This window comes from Oncorhynchus gorbuscha, linkage group LG11, assembly GCF_021184085.1.
Source record: "Oncorhynchus gorbuscha isolate QuinsamMale2020 ecotype Even-year linkage group LG11, OgorEven_v1.0, whole genome shotgun sequence".
Classification (NCBI taxonomy): Eukaryota; Metazoa; Chordata; class Actinopteri; order Salmoniformes; family Salmonidae; genus Oncorhynchus; species Oncorhynchus gorbuscha.
In genome coordinates, this window is record NC_060183.1 from 21,650,584 (window position 1) to 21,671,511 (window position 20,928).

General features: G+C 44.8%; 1 protein-coding gene and 1 long non-coding RNA gene across 3 annotated transcripts; one reads left to right on the top strand and one right to left on the bottom strand.

Annotated features, from left to right (window-relative positions):
- Positions 1–10,893: 10,893 nt before the first annotated feature.
- LOC124048283 lies at positions 10,894–16,898 on the bottom strand. Its single transcript, XR_006841197.1, has 2 exons — positions 16,415–16,898; positions 10,894–11,590 (listed from the first exon to the last, which is right to left on the bottom strand). It is a non-coding gene; the product is annotated as an uncharacterized LOC124048283 (long non-coding RNA).
- On the top strand, positions 16,815–19,243 carry armc7 (armadillo repeat containing 7). 2 transcript variants are annotated; one of them, XM_046368917.1, is made up of 4 exons: positions 16,815–16,915; positions 17,001–17,112; positions 17,346–17,489; positions 17,631–19,243. In XM_046368917.1, the coding sequence occupies exons 2-4, from the start codon at positions 17,022–17,024 to the stop codon at positions 17,975–17,977; spliced, it is 582 nt and encodes a 193-aa protein (XP_046224873.1). In that variant the 5' UTR covers positions 16,815–16,915; positions 17,001–17,021; the 3' UTR covers positions 17,978–19,243. The 2 variants fall into 2 exon arrangements, with proteins under 2 accessions (XP_046224873.1, XP_046224872.1); XM_046368916.1 differs by having other exon boundaries at positions 16,852–17,112.
- Positions 19,244–20,928: the final 1,685 nt, after the last annotated feature.

A 20,928-nucleotide genomic window follows, 5' to 3' on the forward strand; every position in this document is an offset into this window, starting at 1 on the left:
TGTCCCACTTGTTGTTGATTCTTCACAAAAAAATACAGTTTTATATCTTTATGTTTGAAGCCTGAAATGTGGCAAAAGGTCGCAAAGTTCAAGGGGGCCGAATACTTTCGCAAGGCACTGTATAGCGACCAAATACCCTCTCAGTGTAGATGCTGCCAAGCCCTCGTCCAAGTGAGACTGTAGGTATTGTAGGACATACTGCACCCCACATGACTCGGGCACAACCTCAATACCAGTGCACCAAGAGCAGAACAACCGCCAGCGCAACTGGTATGCCGCGGTTGTAGCCGGTACCCTTGCGCTCTGCATGGTGTTCATTAAGCACTCCTGTAGTCCTAACATGGACTATTGGTGCCGTTCAGCGGCCAAGCCCACAGACTGAGGTGGTGCGATCTCCCGGTAGGTCGGGTCTCAGGAGCAGTTGCCAAGGTGTCCCAGACAACAGGGACAGGAGAAGGCTGATACAGGGTCGTCTGGGCCAGTATGGGGCCACCAGCAGCAGACTATGCTCCGCCATCCTGGTCCTATCCAGCACAGCCTGGATCAGGGGAAAAAAAGAGGGGGGAATGTGTAAAGCTCCAGCCCAATCATGAACCAGAGCATCCAAGCCCAGAGGCCCTGGTGGATCTGACATGGAGTACCACAGGGGGCAGTGTGCATTGCCAAGGGAGGCAAACAGGGCCACCTGCGCCCAACCAAACTTGTCCCACAGATGCTGCATGACCTGGGGATATAGGCTCCAGTCCCAAGGCGGCGGGCCCTCGCTTGAGAGCATATCCGCTGCCACATTCAGGATGCCAGGTATGTGTGCTGTGTGTAGAGACGCTAGGCGTCCCTGAGCCCAGAGAAGGAGCTCCCGTGCCATAAGATGGATGCGGTGGGACCTCAGGCCACCCTGATGGTTGATGTAAGCCACCACTGTGGTGTTGTCTGTTCTCACCAGGATATGTCTTCCCTTCAGATGTGGAAGGAAAGACCACAGAGACAGCAGTACAGCTCAGAACTCTAGTGTACTGATGTGCCTGCTGCTCCAAGAGGGTAGCTAACACCCGCTGGCCGACCTGCCCTTGGCCACACCAATCTGGGAGGCGTATACTGACCAGCTCCTGGTGGCACATCCTCAGCATCTCCACCCCACTTGAGAGAAAGGAGCGACAGCACCACCTCAACAATGCCCTGAGGCACTGTGCGGTCACCAGCCGCTGGCGGTGATGTTGGCGCTTCGTGTGCAGCCGGTAGGAATTGAACCACCGCTGAAGAGGCCGGAGATGGAGCAGACCCAGGGGAAATCAGCATCAAGGCCACCGTCAGCAAGCCCAACAGGCGTTGGCAGGTCAAGGCGGATACCACCCACCCCTGCTGGAAGTGGTCGAGGTAAGATCAGATCACCTGAACCCTTCTGTTGGGCAGGTGTGCTCTCATGAGGACCGAGTCCAATACCCAGCCCACCGATGTGGGTCAGGAGCATGTCTCTGTCTGACAGGACCAGGGTCCTGGACGTGGTACAATATGGGCCAGGACAGCGTCCAAGCACTTTGTGGCGTGTCAAGGAGAGGCCAAAGGGAAGAACCATGAATTCATAGGCCGTCCCTTGAAAGCAAATATCGGAGGTACTGCAAATGAGCTGGGTGAACAGGAACATGGAAGTACGCATTCCTCAGGTCCAGTGTCACGGCCTGCAACACATGGGCTTGGGACAGCATGTGGAACCTCAGTACCTTCAAGTATCCATTGAGGTTGCAGAGGTCCAGAATCAGTCGAAACCCGCCGTCTCTTTTTGGGACCACAAAATAAGTGGAGTACAACCCACCGAGCTGTTCTGATGTCTCAAGCAGATGGCACAATTGTCCAGGAGTGAGGTGAACTCCAGACGCAGGGTTTTCTTTAGGGGGTCGGCCACCGTGGTGACACAAAGGGCCCTGAAGGACGGTGGCCAACACTGGTATTGCAGTACCCTTTGAACATTGTGAGTACCCCACTTTGCCCTTTTGAGACCGGGATAAGAGGACAAGGCTGGGGAAGGGTGTGTTATGGGTCCTGCCGGGGCCTGCCTCTCCTCTGGCACCCTGAGCACCTGGGTCCCCCAGGCACGTCCCTACGGCGGTGACGGTTGACACCATCACACCTGTCACAAAGGGAAGCCATAAGCTCAGCCAAGCCACAGAGCAGGGGTTCGATGCCCTGGGAGAACTTATGTCGTGACCCGCTTGGAGGAATAGGAACCCGATAAGGGATAAATGACCCAGTATGGAAAAAACAGGCTGTTGCTTCATCGCACGCTGTGCCTCTCCCCGCTGGCATCCCTTAGCACGAGGAGATGGGGCAGGAGAGAGGGACCCCAGCGTTGTTCGGGTGTAGGTGGGTGGCGATGGTCCGTCTGCTTTGGTACCGTCTCAGGGTCTCCCGGTCCCTATGAACCTTATCGGTCTGCTCCAGAATGTTACCAACCCCTGGGCCAATGTCAGCCTTTGGGTGATGGAGCCAGCGATGGTGCCGGGAGTTAACCACCTGCGCCATGGCCCGCCCAGCCTAGTTAAATAAAGGTTAAATAAAATAAAATAGTGAAGGTGTAAACTTGTCAGTAGAAAACCTAAACAGTATATTTGACCTCAGCTTCCCTATCAAATCAAAAAATGTATTGAGTATTGCTCTGTTCAAGTAGACTGCGATTTTGCTTTGATCTGATAGGGCTGTCAGTGGGCTGACTGTGAATGCTCTGAGAGACTGGGTTAAGGTCAATAATCTACAGTACTACTGCCCTGGAATGAGCTGTAGGCGTACCGACCATAAGAGTCCCCTTGAAGCCTACCATTGACTATGTACAGACCTAGCGTGCGATAGGAGTTGTGACATGTTTTTCTTGGTTGTTTTGTCATAGTTGTGTCTAAGGTGGGCATATTTGGGAGGGATTGCTGTCTCCTCCAGGTAGGTGTTTGTCCCTGTGTGCTAAGAGTGTCAGGTTCTTGTCCAGTTCTGGCATTTAGGTCGCCACAGACTAGTACATGTCCCTGGGCCCGGAAATGGTTGTTCTCCCCTCTAGGATGGAGAAGCTGTCATCATTAAAGTATGGGGATTCTATTCGGGGGATATAGGTAGCACACATGAGGACATTTCTCTATTGAGATAATTTCATTATTAATTTCTAGACGGATGTCAAATGTTCCAGTTTTGACTAATAGAGTGGGTTAGGTCTGCTCAATAACAAATGAGTATACCCCCTTAGTCTCTTCCCTGTTTCACACCTGGTAGTTTGGTGGATGTTAATGTCTGTATTTCAAACTTCTTTGAAGTCTGTGTTCCTGCTCTTTAGGCCAAAGGCAGATGATATTCCAGGATGAGATCGTAAAAGCTCTGTGTTCCATAGTGTCTAGTGTTGTTTTCGTGTGGTTTAGGCTCGGACCATTACAGTAGGTGTGAGCAGAGCATGTTAAGCATCTGATACATATCTCTTAGGTTGCAGGATTGGGCTTGGGCAGGTGTATTAGTGGGGGTTGGGCCTGTTGCTCTGCTCACGGCCTGGGCATATGTGCAGCAGTCATGTTGAGGTCCTTTCTGCAGGGGCACGGGGTGTGTTGGGTGGCCTATATAGGGTGTGGCCAGGGTTTTTAGTGGGGTGTGGGATGTGGGGGTGGGGATGTGGCCGGTGATGCTGTGATCTGAATGTAGGTCCTTTTGGCGTGGGTTCTCCCGGTGCAAGTCCTTCGGGAGGGAGTCTCTCAGGTCTGGGTGGGGGTGTCTGGGTGGGGTGTCTCGCTGGTCTGGGTGCGGTGTCTCGCTGGTCTGTTACTCCTGGTGAGGTGCTGTGGTTGAGGGTGACATCCTTCAGGGATGTGGCAAAAATTGGGACTGCTGCATTGTAGAGGTGAACAGCCTTTACGACCAGGTCCAAGTCCAGGGTGGAGTGGCAGGCCAGGTAGGTTTTGAGGCAGTCCCTGGAAATGCTTGCATTCACTCGCTGTAAATCAAATCAATCAATTATATTTGTTACATGCGCCGAATACAACAGGTGCAGTAGACCTTACAGTGAAATGCTTACTTACAAGCCCTTAACGAACAATGCTTTAAGAAGTTAAGAAAAAAAGGAGTTAAGTAAAAAATAGAAAATAAATGTAACAATTAAACAGCATAAAATAACAATAGCGAGGCTATAGTCAATGTGCGGCTGCACCGGTTAGTCAAGGTAATTGAGGTAATATGTACATGTACGTAGGTAGAGTTAAAGTGACTATGCATAGATAATAAACAGAGTAGCAGCAGCATAAAAGAGGTGTCTGGGTAGCCCTTTGATTAGCTGTTCAGGAGTCTTATGACTTGGGGGTAGAAGCTGTTAAGAAGCCTTTTGAACCTAGACTTGGCGCTCTGGTACCGCTTGCCGTGCGGTAGCAGAGAGAACAGTCTGACTAGGGTGGCTGGAGTCTTTGACAATTGTTAGAGCCTTCCTCTGACACTGCCTGGTACAGAGGTCCTTGATGGCAGGAAGCTTGGCCCCAGTGATACACTGAGCCGTACACACTACCCTCTGTAGCAATTGCAATACCAGGCAGTGATGTCGATGGTGCAACTGTAGAAACTTTTGAGGATCTGAGAACCCATGCAAAATCTTCTGTCTCCTGAGGGGAATAGGCTTTTTCATGCTCTCTTCACGACTGTCTTACTGTGTTTGGACCATGACAGTTTGTTGGTGATGTGGACACCAAGGAACTTGAAGCTCTCAACCTGCTCCACTGCAGACCCGTAGATGAGAATGGGGTGTACACGGTCCTCATTTCCTCTAGTCCACAATCATCTCCTTTGTCTTGATCACGTTTAGAGAGAGGTTGTTGTCCTGGAACCACATGGCCAGCTCTCTGACCTCCTCCCTATAGGCTGTCTCTTCTTTGTTGGTGATCAGGCCTACCACTGTTGTGTCATTGGCAAACTTGATGATGGTGTTGGAGTGGTGCCTGGTCATGCAGTCATGAGTGAACAGGAAGTACCGGAGGGGACTGAGCACACATCCGAGGGGCCCCTGTGTTGAGGATCAGCGTGGCGGATGTGTTGTTACCTACCCTTACCACCTGTGGGTGACCCATAAGGATATCCAGGATCCAGTTGCAGAGGGAGGTGTTTAGTCCCAGGGTCCTTAGCTTAGTGTTGAGCTTTGAGGGCACCACAGCTCAGCGTTGTGTTTAACGCTGAGCTGTAGTCAGTGAATAGCATTCTCACAGGTGTTAGTATTTTCAGGATAGCAGGGTGGAGATGACCACTTGTGGAAAGTGGAAGAAGCTTTTTCAATCACTCCCTTTCCTGCTGTGGCCTCCCTTTACTGCTGGGCCCTCAGGTAATTTGTGCTCATGTGAATTATGATGTGGCTGGGAACCTAGTCTGTCCTTTGACAACAGCTCCAGGGCATGCCTATTGATGAATGATGGCGCCGACAGACATGGTCGCCTCACTTCGAGTTCTTAGGAAACTATGCAGTATTTTGTTTTCTTATATTGTTACCCCAGGAAATCATAAGTCTTATCACATACAGCCGGGAAGAACTATTGGATATAAGAGCAACGTCAACTTGCCAACATTACGACCAGGAATACGACTTTCCCGAAATGGATCCTCTGTTCGGACCACCACCCTGTGGACCCGGCCACGTGGTCAGGCTCCATAGACGTGCACATCGCCCACCACTCCCGAGTATACTACTATCCAATGTCCAGTCTCAGGACAAGGTAGACATAATTCGAGCAAGGGTCTCCTTCCAGAGAGACATCAGAGATTGTAACATTCTCTGTTTCACGGAAACATGTCTCTCTTGGGATATGTTTTCGGAATCTGTTCAGCCACAGGGCTTCTCCATGCATCGCGCCGACAGAGATAAACATGTCTCTGAGAAGAGGAAGGGCGGGGGTGTATGCATCATGATTGACGACTCATGGTGTAATCATAAGAACATACAGGAACGCAAGTCCTTCTGCTCACCCGACCTAGAATTCCTAACAATCAAATGCTGGCCATTTTACCTAACAAGATAATTCTCGTCAGTTATAGTCACAGCTGTGTACATTCCTCCTCATGCAGACACCAAGATGGCCATCAAGGATCTTCACTGGGACTATATGCAAACTGGAAACCATATATCCAGAGGCTGCATTTATTGTAGCTGGGGATTTTAACAAAGCAAATTTGAGAACAAGGCTACCTAAGTTCTACCAGCATATTGATTGTGCTACGCGCATGGGCAATATCCTCGACCACTGCTACTCTAACTTCCGCGATGCATACAAAGCCCTCCGCCGCCCTCCCTTCGGAAAGTCCGACCACGACGCCATATTGAAAATACTGTCTTATGGGCAGAAACTCAAACAGGATGTACCAGTGACGAGATCCATTCAATGCTGGTAAGACCAATTGGAAGCCACACTTCAAAATTGTTTTGATCACCTGGACTGGAATATGTTTCTGTCAACCTCAGAACACCATCGACCTATACGTTGATTCGATGAGTGTGTTTATAAAGAAGTGCATTGGAGATGGTGTACCCACTGTGACTATTAAAACCTACCCTAACTGGAAGCGCGATGCACCGCATTTAACCATGGAAAGAGGTCTGGGAATATGACTGAATATAAACAGTGTAGTTATTCCCTCCGCAAGGCAATCAAACAAGCAAAATGCCAGTACAGGGACAAAGTGGAGTCGCAATTCAATGGCTCAGAAACGAGCAGTATGTGGCAGGGTCTGCAGGAAATCACGGACTCCAAAAAGAAAACCAGCCACGTGACGGACACCGACGTCACGCTTCCAGACAAACTAAACACCTTCCTTGCCTGCTTCGAGGATAATACAGTACACCGTCACCGCCTGCAAATAAGGACTCCACCCCCCCTTCTACGTGGCTGATGTGAGTAAAACATTTAAACGTGTTAACCCTCGCAAGGCTGCTGGCCCAGATGTCAGCCCTAGCCGCGTCCTCAGAGCATGCGCAGACCAGCTGGCTGGTGTGTTTACAGACATATTCAATCGCTCCCTATCCCAGTCTATTGTCCCCACATGCTTCAAGATGGCTACCATTGTTCTTGTTCCCAAGAAGGCAAAGATAACTGAACTAAATGACTAGCGCCCCAACAGGTCCACAGACGACGCAAGCGCCATCACGATGTCTTATCCCATCTGGACAAAAGGAATACCTATGTAAGAATGCTATTCATTGACTACAGCTCAGCATTCAACACCGTAGTACCCTCCAAGCTCATCAAGCTGTAGGCCCCGGGTCTCAATCCCGCCCTGTGCAAGTTGGTTCTGGACTTTGACGGTCAGCCCCCAGGGGGTGAAGGTAGGAAACAACATCTCCAATTGGCTGACCCTCAACACTGCGGCCCCACATGGGTGTGTACTCGGACCCCTCCTGTACTCCCGGTTCACCCACGACTGCGTGGCCATTCACACTTCAAACTCAATCATCAAGTTTGCAGATAACACAACAGTAGTGGGCTTGATTACCAACAACGACGAGACAGCCTACAGAGAGGGGTTGAGGGCACTCGGAGTGTGGTGTCAGGAAAACAACCTCTCACTCAATGTCAACAACACAAAGGAGATGATCATGGACTTCAAGAAACAGCAGAGGGAGCACCCCCCTATCCACATTGAAGGGACAGCAGTGGAGAAGGTGGAAAGTTTTAAGTTCCTCTGCGTACACGTCACAAACAAACTGAACTGGTCCACCCACACAGGCGCAACAGCGCCTCTTTAACCTCAGGAGGCTGAAGAAATTTGGCTTGTCACCCAAAACCCTGACAAACTTTAACAGCTGCACAATCGAGAGCATCCTGTCGGGCTGAACCTAAACCGCAAGGCTCTCCAGAGGGTGGTGCTGTCTGCACAACACATCACCGGGGGAAAACTACCTGCCCTCCATGACACCTAGAGCATCCGATGTCACAGGAAGGCCAAAAAGATCAAGGACATCAACCACCCTGCCTGTTCACACCGCTACCATCCAGAAGGCAAGGTCAGTACAGGTGCTTCAAAGCTGGGACCAATAGACTGAAAAACAGCTTCTATTTCAAGGCCATCATACTGCTAAACAGCAGTCACTAACTCAGAGAGGCTGCTGCCTACATTGAGACCCAATCACTGGCCACTTTAATAAATTGATCACTAGTCACTTTATACAATGCCACTCTAAATAATGCCACTTTAAAAATGTTTACATATCTTACAATACTCATCACATGTATATACTGTTTTTTTTATACCATCTAATTGCACCTTTGCCTTCACGCATCCATATACTTACATGTACATGTTCTCATTCACCCCTTTAGATTTGTGTGTATTAGGTAGTTGTTGGGGAATTGTTAGGATTTGTTAGATTACTTGTTAGACATTACTGCACTGTTGGGGGGGGGGGTTATTCTCTTGAAAGTGTTTCCCATTTGAATCAATGAGAAGCACAACCTCTGGCTTTTGTGTGTCCTCGTGGATGTGTAGGAGTTGACTGGAGGGCTGTTAGGGAGGGGTGGCGTCTGTTGGGTTGGTGGGTCTTGTGTTGTCTGTCCCATCGTGGTATTGAGGTTGTGCTCCAGGTCTGAGGTGGACTGTTCTGCTGGATTCTCTGAGGGAGTCATACCTCAGCTTTCTCACTTCCCCCTTCAGTGCTGTTAGCTGTTCCATGTGTTCCTCTCTTCTCCTTCAGATCTGTTAGCTGTGCCATGTGTTCCTCTCTCTCCTCAAGTTCTCTCATCTCAGTCCGGGGTGCAGTAAGCTCTCTCGTTTATCTCCACCTTCAGCCCTCCGGGTCTTGTGGGGGGGGAGGGTGAGAGTGGACTCGCTCTGAGCTCCACAATTACTCTCTCCATCTTTGTGAATATATCTCACTCAACAATGGAGGATCAGTGCAGTTGTGGAACCTGGGTCTGTTCAGTGATGGGGGGGGGGGGGGTGTGTGACTATCTCTTGGGGCTGCTCGTCTGCTGGGCAGTTCGAGGATTAGGTGTGATTTGACTCACTCAGATGGGGAGTCCTCACCAAGAGAGAGCTTTTCCTTTTGTGCTCTCTCTTTGATCCCTCCATAAAAAACTGCTTAGTGAGCAAAAAAAAAAAAAACGCTGCCTGTTGCAAAGACCCAGGTGGCAGTATAAAAACCCTGAGGGATGATGTCACAGCTGGACCCTATTGGAGAAATTGCTCTCGCTTCGCCTCTTCCTCTCTAGTTCTAATCCGTGATTTCTCGTATCCTCTGTCTCCTTCTCAAACCTATTGGAGAATGTCCCCCCACTCTGACCTCCAATGCAGTTTAACGAGGTGAGGAGAGACGGTGTAAGGAATCAAGGAAAGAATCATTGAGAAAAAGCTCAAACTTGAATAACGAAAACTCCATTGAGCGTAAACTCTGCCCACTGCCTTCATCCAACATGTCACATTCAAGGCCTAAACTCACCACGGGCAAGGCGTTTGTATGATATATTTGAGAATCCATTGTTTAGTTAAGTGATAATGCCAGTGTTTGGAGGATGTATTGGCAAGGGTGTTAGGCACGAGACGAAGTCGTTCGTTCTTAATGTTCTATTGCCATACTGGCTTGCAACGTTCTTAACCCTTGCTTGCTAGCTAGCCAACTACGGCTAACTTAGTCATGTCAAAAAGTACAGCCAGAATAACCGCAAAGTAGCTGCATTTGTATTTGTTTAAGCTGTTTTCTAGTGACATTTATTTGGATACATCCATAACAATGAGGTGCGATTTACCCTGGCATAGAAAATGATCTCACTTGTCAGGACACTGTTGTTCTGAGCTAGCCAACAACACAGCTACAGCAACACAATCAATCACTTCAAACTGAAGCTGGAAAGACTGCAAATTAGCTGCGTTTCGTTTGACCTTTTTTCAATTGACATTTGTTTTTGTATATATATCCATAAAAATTATGCCAGCTGATTCATGAGTTCGACTGGCTGAGAAACGCTGCCTGCCTGTCTGTCTCGTCCTGGGACGTTCAGTACTAGTACAGGACAGCAGGAGATCAAATGTTGTAAATGTTGGAGAGACAGACAGCAAGGTTTATACAAACCTCCACTGTTGAAAACAAAATGTTAGTCTAAATGAAATGTGAGATGTCTAAATCAAATCAAAATCAAATCAAATTTATTTATATAGCCCTTTGTACATCAGCTGATATCTCAAAGTGCTGTACAGAAACCCAGCCTAGATGCTTTTTATAGTGGAGATTAAGTTTATAAATTGCCTGGCTGGGCACAGTGGATTTCGTAAATAGGCATTTTAAAGTCATAGACTTTGCTGGTGGCAAATTGTTGAATAGACACCAGCTGGAATGTTGTTTTAACCAATCAGCATTCAGGATTTGACCCACCGTTGTATAAAATTATAATAACCCAACCGAAGCCGGGCGGGCGGGTTGTCTGCTTTGACGCCTCACTCAATTAGTACGTGTCTATTTTGGCGTTTTATCGCTGGCGCTGTAATCACACAAAATAATACAAACGTCAGTATTCACTTTTTCTAGCTCAATTGGAAGAGGTAGCTACGGGTTGAGGCTTTACCATACATGCTAAATTAAACCAATTCATCCACTTATGTTAACACCATTTCGCTATCAACAAAGATGTGGACTATCCTGCTAGCATAGTCACTGCTCTGCCGGTCACGTCCTTTCCACCCGCCCACTTCTGGTGAGTTTTTAGCTTCATAGCCCTCGTAACAGTGATGCCCTAAGAACAAGACTAAGGATAACGCAGCTGAACATTGAGTCACCACTGCCCCCTGGTGGATAAATTGTACTTGCAAATTGAACAAAATTATACAAAAACTACACCAAAGTAATGGTTTCCATTCTAGATTAGGCCGTAATTTCATAATTCTTATTGGTAGAGGTAAAGATAACATTTACCACCATTGCCCTCATGTTTTGTTTTATTTAAATCCAGCAATCATACATTTCGGATGTTGAATTCCCTCTCCGTGGTACCCACTAACAAGTGGATAATCTATTCTGATTAAACATCATGATTTGCTGTACAATTAATGATGACTACTGTAGGCTTCTTCACAGCTGTACCCAATTATCATCATGGGACACAAATGTGATGCTCTGCTCTTTAAACAAATATTACATTGTAGTGAAGTTGCAGCAGCAAACCAAAAAGTGTACCCACTCCCCAAACACCTTATTGCCTTTCAGTTCTTTCTTTGACAAGAAGAGGACCTCTTCATGGACATCTCATTGGACAATTTAGAGCTCCACGAAAACATTAAGTTAGATGAATGATTAACCACAATGAAAACCTGAACATGAATGATGCCCTTGTTGTGACATTACTTATTCTCTTCTCTGTCCTGTCTATTTGTTTGCTAAATGATTCCCTCACTGAAAATGGCATGTATTGTACAACCCCACCAAAGGGATGCTGTCATTCGGTCTGTCCAGCTCAGTGTCTGTTGTGCCCAGTGGGTCGAGGTTCATCATGGCTTCTTCTTCTCTGCTAACTCCTCCATCTGCCTCTTCCTCATCTCCAGCACCTCCATTAGCTTGGCATCATTCTTAGCACGCTCCTGAGCCCTCATCTCTGCTAGGTCCTCAATGAATCGGTGTCTGTAGAAGGTATACAATGTAATTACACACACACACACACAAATAATGTAGCACGCTATATATGCGCCTAATAATTTATTGGGTAAACCAACCTTTCATCATCACAGAAGGCAGTGTGATGCCGAAACGCTGGTGGTTGACCCAATAAATTACTGGGAGCTTATATAGTGTGACTTTTTTTTATAGCCTATAGTTTACTCGCCGTTAGTCAGCACCTCTACTAACTTCTTGTGTGTGCATTCATGCTTTTCACGAACACATTCATAGACGCCAACTGCCTTTAACGCCTATTGATTTCTGCCAGTGGGGACTTCTGTTAAGAGTCCCGACCCTCGGTCAGAACGTGAACATGCATTGCTTATGGTGAAGTTTTGGAAACATAAGGAAAGTATCTTTCATATCACCAAGAAATCATTTCAATTACTACACACCTTTTTATGGCGTTTTGGTACTCCATTCATAGACACTAAGGGCCCAATTTCCGACTTCTTGCTCACTCCTTTCCTATGTACTTCTCAGTAGTTAGTATTCAGACTTACCTTGTGAAGTTGCGTAATGCTGAATAAATGTAATTCAGCAGCTGAAAACCCTCCCACTTGCTGGCCAATCGATTTTCTTGTGGAGTTTTCATTCAATAGGGTTTTCGGTACATTTATTTTAAGCCATCCCTTTAAATACAGTGTACCTTTTAATTAGAATTTTGATGACAGACTAGAAGACATCAAGAGAACCGGTTCAGAAAATAGGAATCAATGAAAGAAATCCCTCTATGCATCTTCAGCTCCATTTCAACACCAACAGGTAGATTTAAAAAACTCCTGATTTTGTAGATTATTTAGGCAAATGTTAGGGTTAGGAAAGGTATATATGAATCATTTTAAAAATACAGTTTGAGAGCCTTTAGGCACAATCAATATTGATGAATAAACAAATACAGTGGTTTGATTTATCCTGAAAGTTGAATATGACAAGTTCAATCCATAAAATATTGGAAGGTGGGGAAAAAAAGGTGTACAGTGGGGGTTGAACAATAGTCCTATAAATCTACCCTAATTCTCACTAATCATGGAACTGTATGACAATGGTCCAGTCGTTGTGAACAGTGCACTAAATTCCAGGTTTAACCTGCTATGTGTGGTCTGAGTTCCATAAGAATTCAAATAGGCTACAGGTCCCAAATTATTGCACAACGTTAGCCTAATCTGATCGATCCACTAATGCTAGCGACCCTCGGGAACAATTTACACAGACGTGACGGAGGAAAGAAAGGTAAACGACGGAATGGAATGATGCAAAATGTAAGCTACCACTTGAAAACTAACACTAAAGTGCACATAATAACGGCACAGCTATTTATTACCTGTGTTACTGTGGAAAAGGGGCTGCAATTCATGTCGTGTTGATATTATTTTCAGTTTGCTTCCATGTGGCTTGTTTCACATTCGTCTCCAGGATCATATGGAAAAAATCATCTAAAACCATTGCTATGTGTATTTACAATCGCCTTTTAAAAACTGATTACTGATTTACTTAGCTCTTATCAATAGAGCTAATCTTATTGATAAAAAGAATTTACAGTGCATGGAGAATGCTGTTGTTTTTTCTTTCGCTCAACGTTATTCATGTTTCCTCACGCGTAAAGGTGATGGAATTAAGTAAAGGTCAGAATAGGACTTTTTTTTTTTTTTTCATTTAACTAGGCAAGTCAGTTATGAACAAATTATTATTTAAAATGACGGCCTACACCATCCAAACCCGGACGACACTGGGTCTGTAGTGACGCCTCAAGCACTGACATAGTGCCTTAGACCGCTGCGCCACTCGGGATCCCTAAATCCGTAGACACACCACCACACCTTCATTTCTTAGATCTCCACCCCGAACAAATAGTATGCTATTCTCGTGTTTAAGTTAAAGGTCTGAATAAGCATAGAGATAAGTGCATAAAAGGGAATTACTTTCCATTTATGTATGCTTAACTCGGCTCAGAATCGAGGCCTAACTGCTTTGACGCCTATTGACAATAGTATCTTCTTTGTGGGGTTGTTAACAGCCCTGATGTTCAGTCGGAAAGTTTACACGCATCTCTTACTGTACTGTTTTGGAAACATAACTTTATCTTTCATATCAGCAATCAATTATTTTGAAAAAAATGTAGGTTAAATTGATGTACACCTTGACAGGGCTATATCTCCATGTTACCGTGCTTGTTTAAGAAAGACAAGGGGTGACCACCTGTGCTATCTATATATATATATATATATATGCCATTTAGCAGACGCTTTTATCCAAAGCGACTTACATACATTCTACATATGGGATGTGTGCATACATTCTACATATGGGTGGTCCCGGGGATCGAACCCACTACCCTGGCGTTACAAGCGCCATGCTCTACCAACTGAGCTACAGAAGGACCACATCTAGCATGTAGCGGAAGTGTAGTTTCGTCGAATGTAGGCATCCCTAACCGTATGGATCTGTAAACTGCTACAGTGAGTTTTTTTTATTTGAATGATTCTTTCTCGCTGATGAAATATAAGGCCATATGTTTCAAAAGCCATATTGCAAGCGGTGATCATTGCGTTTGTAAACATTAAAACACAGTGTCAGAATTGTAGTTCACACGAGGTAGTCGTTGGCGAAGCGAATGGCTGAGAACTGTAGGGATAGGGCAGAATGTCGCCTAGAAATTGAAAGCTGAGGTAGGGTTCCCAAACGGTCGTATTTTCATGTTACAGAGCTTGTTTACAAAAAAGATAGAAGACATAGGTCTACCTGTGCTAATTGGCCATCTGCTTCTCTCAACACCTGTGTGTAAACGGAAGGACGCCAATACTTGGCGGTTGGTGGCACCTTAATTGGGGAGAAGGGGCTTGGGGTAATGGCTGGAGTGGAATGGTATCAAACACATGGTTTCCAGGTGCTTGATGCCATTCCATTTGCTCCGTTCCTGCCATTTATGAGCCGTTCTCCCCTCAGCAGCCTCCACTGCTTGTTTTTTCACCTTTATTTAACCAGGTAGGCCAGTTGAGAACAAGTTCTCATTTACAACTGCGACCTGGCCAAGATAAAGCAAAGCAGTGCGACACAAGCAACAATACAGAGTTACACATGGAATAAACAAACGTACAGTCAATAACACAATATAAACAAATCTATATACAGTGTGTGCAAATGAGGTAAGATTAGGGATGTAAGGCAATAAATAGGCTGTAGTGGCGAAGTCATTACTATTTAGCTATTAACACTGGAGTGATAGGTGTGCAGAAGATGAATGTGCAAGTAGAGATACTGGGGTGCAAAGGAGCAAAAAATAAATAATATGAGGATGAGGTAGTTGGATGGGCTATTTACAGGTGCAATGATCTGTGAGCTGCTTGAAGTTAGTTAGGGAGATATGCATCTCCAGCTTCAGTGATTTTTGTTGTACACCTTTTCTATGCATATACTGTCCATAATGGGTTTTCACTACCTCATACCGTTATATTCCTGGACATTGCTCGTTGAAGTCATTTTCTCTCTCTTAATTCCTTTAATCTTTTTTTGGAATTGTGTGTATTGTTAGGTATTACTGCACTGTTGGAGCTAGGAACATAAGCATTTCGCTACACCCACAATAACACTGCAAAATATGTTTATGTGACCAATAAAATGTAATTGATTTGACAGTGTTGTCACTGAACAATACTGTCAGCTGAAACAGTTTAAATCGGTTAAAAACCTCTACAGGATTGGTGTCCCCCCCGCGGGACGGTTGAGCTAACATGCACTAATGTGATTAGCATGAGGTTGTAAGTAACAAGAACATTTCCCAGGACATAGACGTATCTAATCTGTCCAATTTACAGTAGCTATTGCAGTGAAAGAATACCATGCTATTATTTGAGGAGAGTGCACAATTATGAACTTAAATGTTTTAAACTAATTAGGCACATTTGGGCAGACTTGATACAACATTTAACAGAAATGCAATGGTTCATTGGACAAGTCTAAAACGTTGCACATACACTGCTGCCACATAGTGGCCAAAATCTAAATTGCACCTTAACTGGAATAATACTTTGGACATTCTCTTGCATTTCAGATGCTTTTTTTTTTGTTCCATGTTTTTTTGTTTTGTATTATCTTTTATCAGATCTAATGTGTTATTCTCCTACATTAATTTCACATTTCCAAAAACTTCAGTGTTTTCTTTCAAATGGTATCAAGAATATGTATATCCTTGCTTCAGGTCCTGAGCTATAGGAGGTTAGATTTGGGGATGTCGTTTTAGGCGAAAATGGAAAAAAAAGGGGTCCAATCCTAGTAACTGTAGTAACTGTATATTTTGCATTCGTGAATTTTTTGGTGTGATTTCAAAGTAGAGGGCTTTATGTTTCTGTAATCATACCACAATTGAGAATCAATTCACGTTAATTAGGATTCACGTTTGGAGGTGAATTGGCTCCTCTAAACAGAACATGTCATGTCCTTGGACTATAAGGCTCCTTTAGTCCATTATTGGGCTAGCGTTTCACTAGATTATTATTACACACTCACTATTGGCAGTACACCATTAAGCACTAGATAGGGATCCAAAGACATGTTCAACCACCTAACAACAATGGGCAGTCAGTAAATTAAATTGTCATTGAATTACGTTTTTAGGATAAATTCAGAATTGACATTAATGTAGTATTTCCCTGTAAATAGGACAACACAGACAGGCTACTAAGTGAAGAGCAATTATAGACCGTCTATAGTTAATGGGTCATTGATTGCCCTTTACCAGACAGAATACAGCTACATAGCTAGCTAGAAACATTAATGAAAGGGGATCACCTGTTGAAGAAAGCAGTGGCCAGTCCCACGATTAATGTTCCAAATAAAATTGGTTTTGTAAGGCGCTTTACGGCAGACAGTTGATGTTGCTTCATGGTAGACAACAACCACCACTAGACTTGTCCGAAATTTTGCAAAATGAATAACTGTTGTCCGTCAAAATATTCTTATTTCACTAGTATCTTGCAACAACTGTACGGTGACCTCCCCAAGAACGCAAAAGATGCACGTACAACGACTTCCGCCGGATCACCCCTCCCATCATTAAAAAACACGTTGGTTAAATCAAATGCATTTTGTGAGAATTTAAATAAACTATTTAGATGATAAAATATACAAGTGTACACAGTTGTCACGCATTCACAAATAAAGTAACACTGCAGGAATATCCTCCTCCTAGAAAGCCATTTAGTAGGAACCAACTACACTAAGGACCGTGTCCTGGTGGGGCAACAATTCGAGGACGGACCAACGCTATCCAAACATCCGGCAACAACACTGGTATTAAAATGTGAAGATTATTACTTTATTTATCTTGAGTGAACGTTCGTCATTGTAAATATATCAGTCGATGTTTTATTCATAGTAACTGTGACGAAGTGAACACATGTCGGGAAAAGGACATTCTGCGACGGGATCTGATCGGTTTGAATACCTGCAGACGCTTGTCACTGAGTTTCAGGACACCGACAGTGATGGTACGTTGCTAGCTAATGCAATAGAGTAGGCTATATCATGGTTAATATAATGTGTAGACATTGGTGTAGCTAATGTTTTACAATGCAGAAGCCATGGTAATGATTTGGTGGATGATAGACCTCCTGTTTATATTCTAGCTAAATCTTACTACACCATATACCTAATTGAGCCTTGTTTGATCATGTGGTCGGCATTAGCTAACATGACTATCGAATTGTCCATTTTTCTCTAGAGGCAAAAGAGCAAGTGCTGGCCAACTTGGCCAACTTCGCCTATGATCCGAGGAACCTGGAGGACCTGAGAACCCTTCAGGTTACTGATCTCTTCTTGGACATGCTCACAGAGGAAAATGAGAACTTTGTGGAGTTTGGGATAGGTGAGTATGGCACAAGGGACACTAGTTGTGAAATACATAAGATCATGTATAAATGATACATACAGTAATATCAACGTAACTTAAATCCAGATGTTCAAAATGAGAATCTCTCCATCATGGAGTGCTTCTGTGCATTCCCAGGGGGTCTATGTAACCTGAGTATGGATCGGGAATGCCGTGACCAGATCCTGCAGAGCGAAGCAATCCCCTTGGTTACGGGATGCCTGTCCAGCCGCCGGGAGGAGACGGTGCTATCTGCCATCACCACACTCATGAATCTCACCACCGCTGCATCACGCACCCAAACCACCGACACCGCAGTGCTACAGTGCATGCTGCGTTTTTCCATCTCCCAGAGCCCACGCCTGCATAACCTGGCCTCTGTGTTCCTCCAGGACTGCTGCACTGAGGAGCAGGTGGCCAGGGCAGAGGCACAGATGCAGGGACACCATCCTACAGCACTGGGGATCCCCTTGCCTAAGGACTAGGCTAGTCTGGAGACATGATCGCTAGATCTGATGTCTGATCTCTGAGAAATTAACAGAGAATCACATACACCGAGTGTACAAAACATTAAGAACACCTGCTCTTTCCATGGCATATACTGACCAAGTGAAAGCTATGATCCCTTATTGATGTCAATTGTTAAGTCCACTTCAGTCAGTGTAGATGAAGGGGAGGAGACGGGTTAAAGAATGATTTTTAATCCATGAGACAATTGAGACATGGATTGTGTGCCATTGAGGGTGAATGGGCAAGGCAAAATATTTTAGTGGCTTTGAATGAGTTATGGTAAGATGCCAGGTGCACCGGTTTGTGTCAAGAACGGCAACGCTGATCGATTCACACTCAACCGTTTCCTGTGTGTATCAAGAATGATCCACCACCCAAAGGATATCCAGCCAACTTGACACAACTGTGGGAAGAATGAGTCAACATGGGCCAGCATCCCTGTGGAAAGCTTTCAACACCTTGTAGAGTTCATGCCTTGACAAATTGAGGCTGTTCTGAGGGAAAAACACCTTAACTCAATATTAGGAAGGTGTTCTTAGTGTTTTGTACACAATGACTCGCGATGGAGGACTTTGTAACAAACATACTTTCCAATTTAAAATTGCTTTACACTTCAGTGCCACATGAGGGAGACAACACCACTGCTATGCTTAGCTGTTGAACAATGTGATGTTAACTGGCTCGGTTGCTCTTAGCTATTGACAGTATGGGCTTAAGACTCAGTTGACTCTCAACTCACTTCATCCCAGTTAGTTATTGCCGATTTAGAGATGACATAAGCTCTTATGTCCCCTTTGACTGAAGTTACTCAGCACATTAAAAGGGATTGGCAAGAGAAAGTCACTGCAAAGAATCACTGATCTCCAAATCCCTCTGGAACGTGGGGGTTCTTTCATTATTATTATTATTATTATTATATTAATATCACAGATGCTGCAGCGTCACAAGGATGGAATCTGGTTTGGTCTGGTGGGCCACATCCCAGCTGTGGTGGAGAAAAATGTGGTGTTGGGCTGGTCATTCACATTCCAGAGGATCAGTAGCATAGCTAATCTTGAGTTGGAATACATTGGGATTCGGAGATCAGTGATTCTGTGCAGTGCCTTGCTCAGGCGTATTCCGCCAAATCTCCTGCAGTCATGTCTGCGACCCATTACTATGCTATCCAGTGACATCTTGACATATGGTCCCAATAAAGTCTCTGCATTCAGTAAACTCTTTTTCATCAAATTCAATGCATTCCTTAGATGCACCCATGGTCCCAATTAAAGTACAGTGGCAAGAAAAAGTATGTGAAATCTGGCATTACCTGGATTTCTGCATAAATTAGTCATAAAATTTGATCATCTTAGTCACAACAATAGACAGTGTGATTAAACTAACACAAGTTATTGTATTTTTGTCTATATTGAATACATCATTTAACATTCAGTGTAGGTTGGAGAAAGTATGTGTAGGCTAATGACTTCTCCAAAAGCTAAATTGGAGTCAGCTAACCTGGAGTCTAATCAAGGAGATGAGATTGGAGATGTTGGTTAGAGCTGCCTTGCTCTATAAAAACACGCACAACTTGTTTGCTATTCACAAGAAGCATTACCTGATGTGAACCATGGATTGAACAAAAGAGATCTCAGGATAGCGCAGATTAAGAATTGTTGACTTGCATAAAGCTGGAAAGGGTTACAAAAGTATCTCTAAAAGCCTTGATGTTCATCAGTCCACGGTAAGACAAATTGTCTATAAATGGAGAAGGTTCAGCACTGTTGCTACTCTCCCCTTGGAGTGGCTGTCCTGCAAAGATGACTGCAAGAGCACAGCACAGAATGCTCAATGAGGTTAAGAAGAATCCTAGAGTGTCAGCTAAAGACTTACAGAAATCACTGGAACATGCTAACATCTCGATACATAAAACACTAAACAAGAATGGTGTTCATGGGAGGACACCACGGAAGAAGCCACAGCTGTCCAAAAAAAACATTGCTGCACGTCTGAAGTGCTTCTGGTAAAATATTCTGTGGACAGATTAAACTAAAGTTGAGTTGTTTGGCAGGGACACAACACTGTGTGGAGAAAAAAAGGCACAGCACACCAACCTCATTCCAACTGTAAAGTATGGTGGAGGGAGCATCATGGTTTGGGGCTGCTTTGCTGCCTCAGGGCCTAAACAGCTTACTATCATCGACGGAAAAATGAATTCAAGTTTATCAAGACATTTTGCAGGAGAATGTAAGGCTATCTGTCCACCAATTTAATATTTTATTTTTTATTTCACCTTTATTTAACCAGGTAAGCTAGTTGAGAACAAGTTCTCATTTGCAACTCCGACCTGGCCAAGATAAAGCATAGCAGTTCGACACATACAGAGTTAAACATGGAATGAACAAAACAGTCAATAATACAGTAGAAAAAAAAGAAAATGAAGTCTATATACAGTGAGTGCAGATAAGGTCAAATAAGGGAGTTAAGGCAATAAATAGGCCATGGTGGCGAAGTAATTACAATATGGCAATTAAACACTGGAATGGTAGATGTGTAAAAGATGGATGTGCAAGTAAATATACTGTAGTGCAAAAGGAGCTAAATAAATAAATACAGTATGGGAATGAGGTAGACAGCCCATCTATGAACAGGTGCAGTGATCTGTGAGCTGCTCTGACAGCTGGTTCTTAAAGCTAGTGAGGGAGATGGGAATCTCCAGCTTCAGTGATTTTTGCAGTTCGTTACAGTCAGTGGCCACAGAGAACTGGAAGTAAAGGCGACCAAAGGAGGAATTGGCTTTGGGGGTGACCAGTGAGACATACCTGCTGGAGCGTGTGTTACGAGTGGGTGCTGCTATGGTGACCAGCGAGCTGAGATAGGGCGGGGCTTTACCTAGCAGAGACTTGTAGATAACCTGTAGCCAGTGGGTTTGGCGACGAGTATGAAG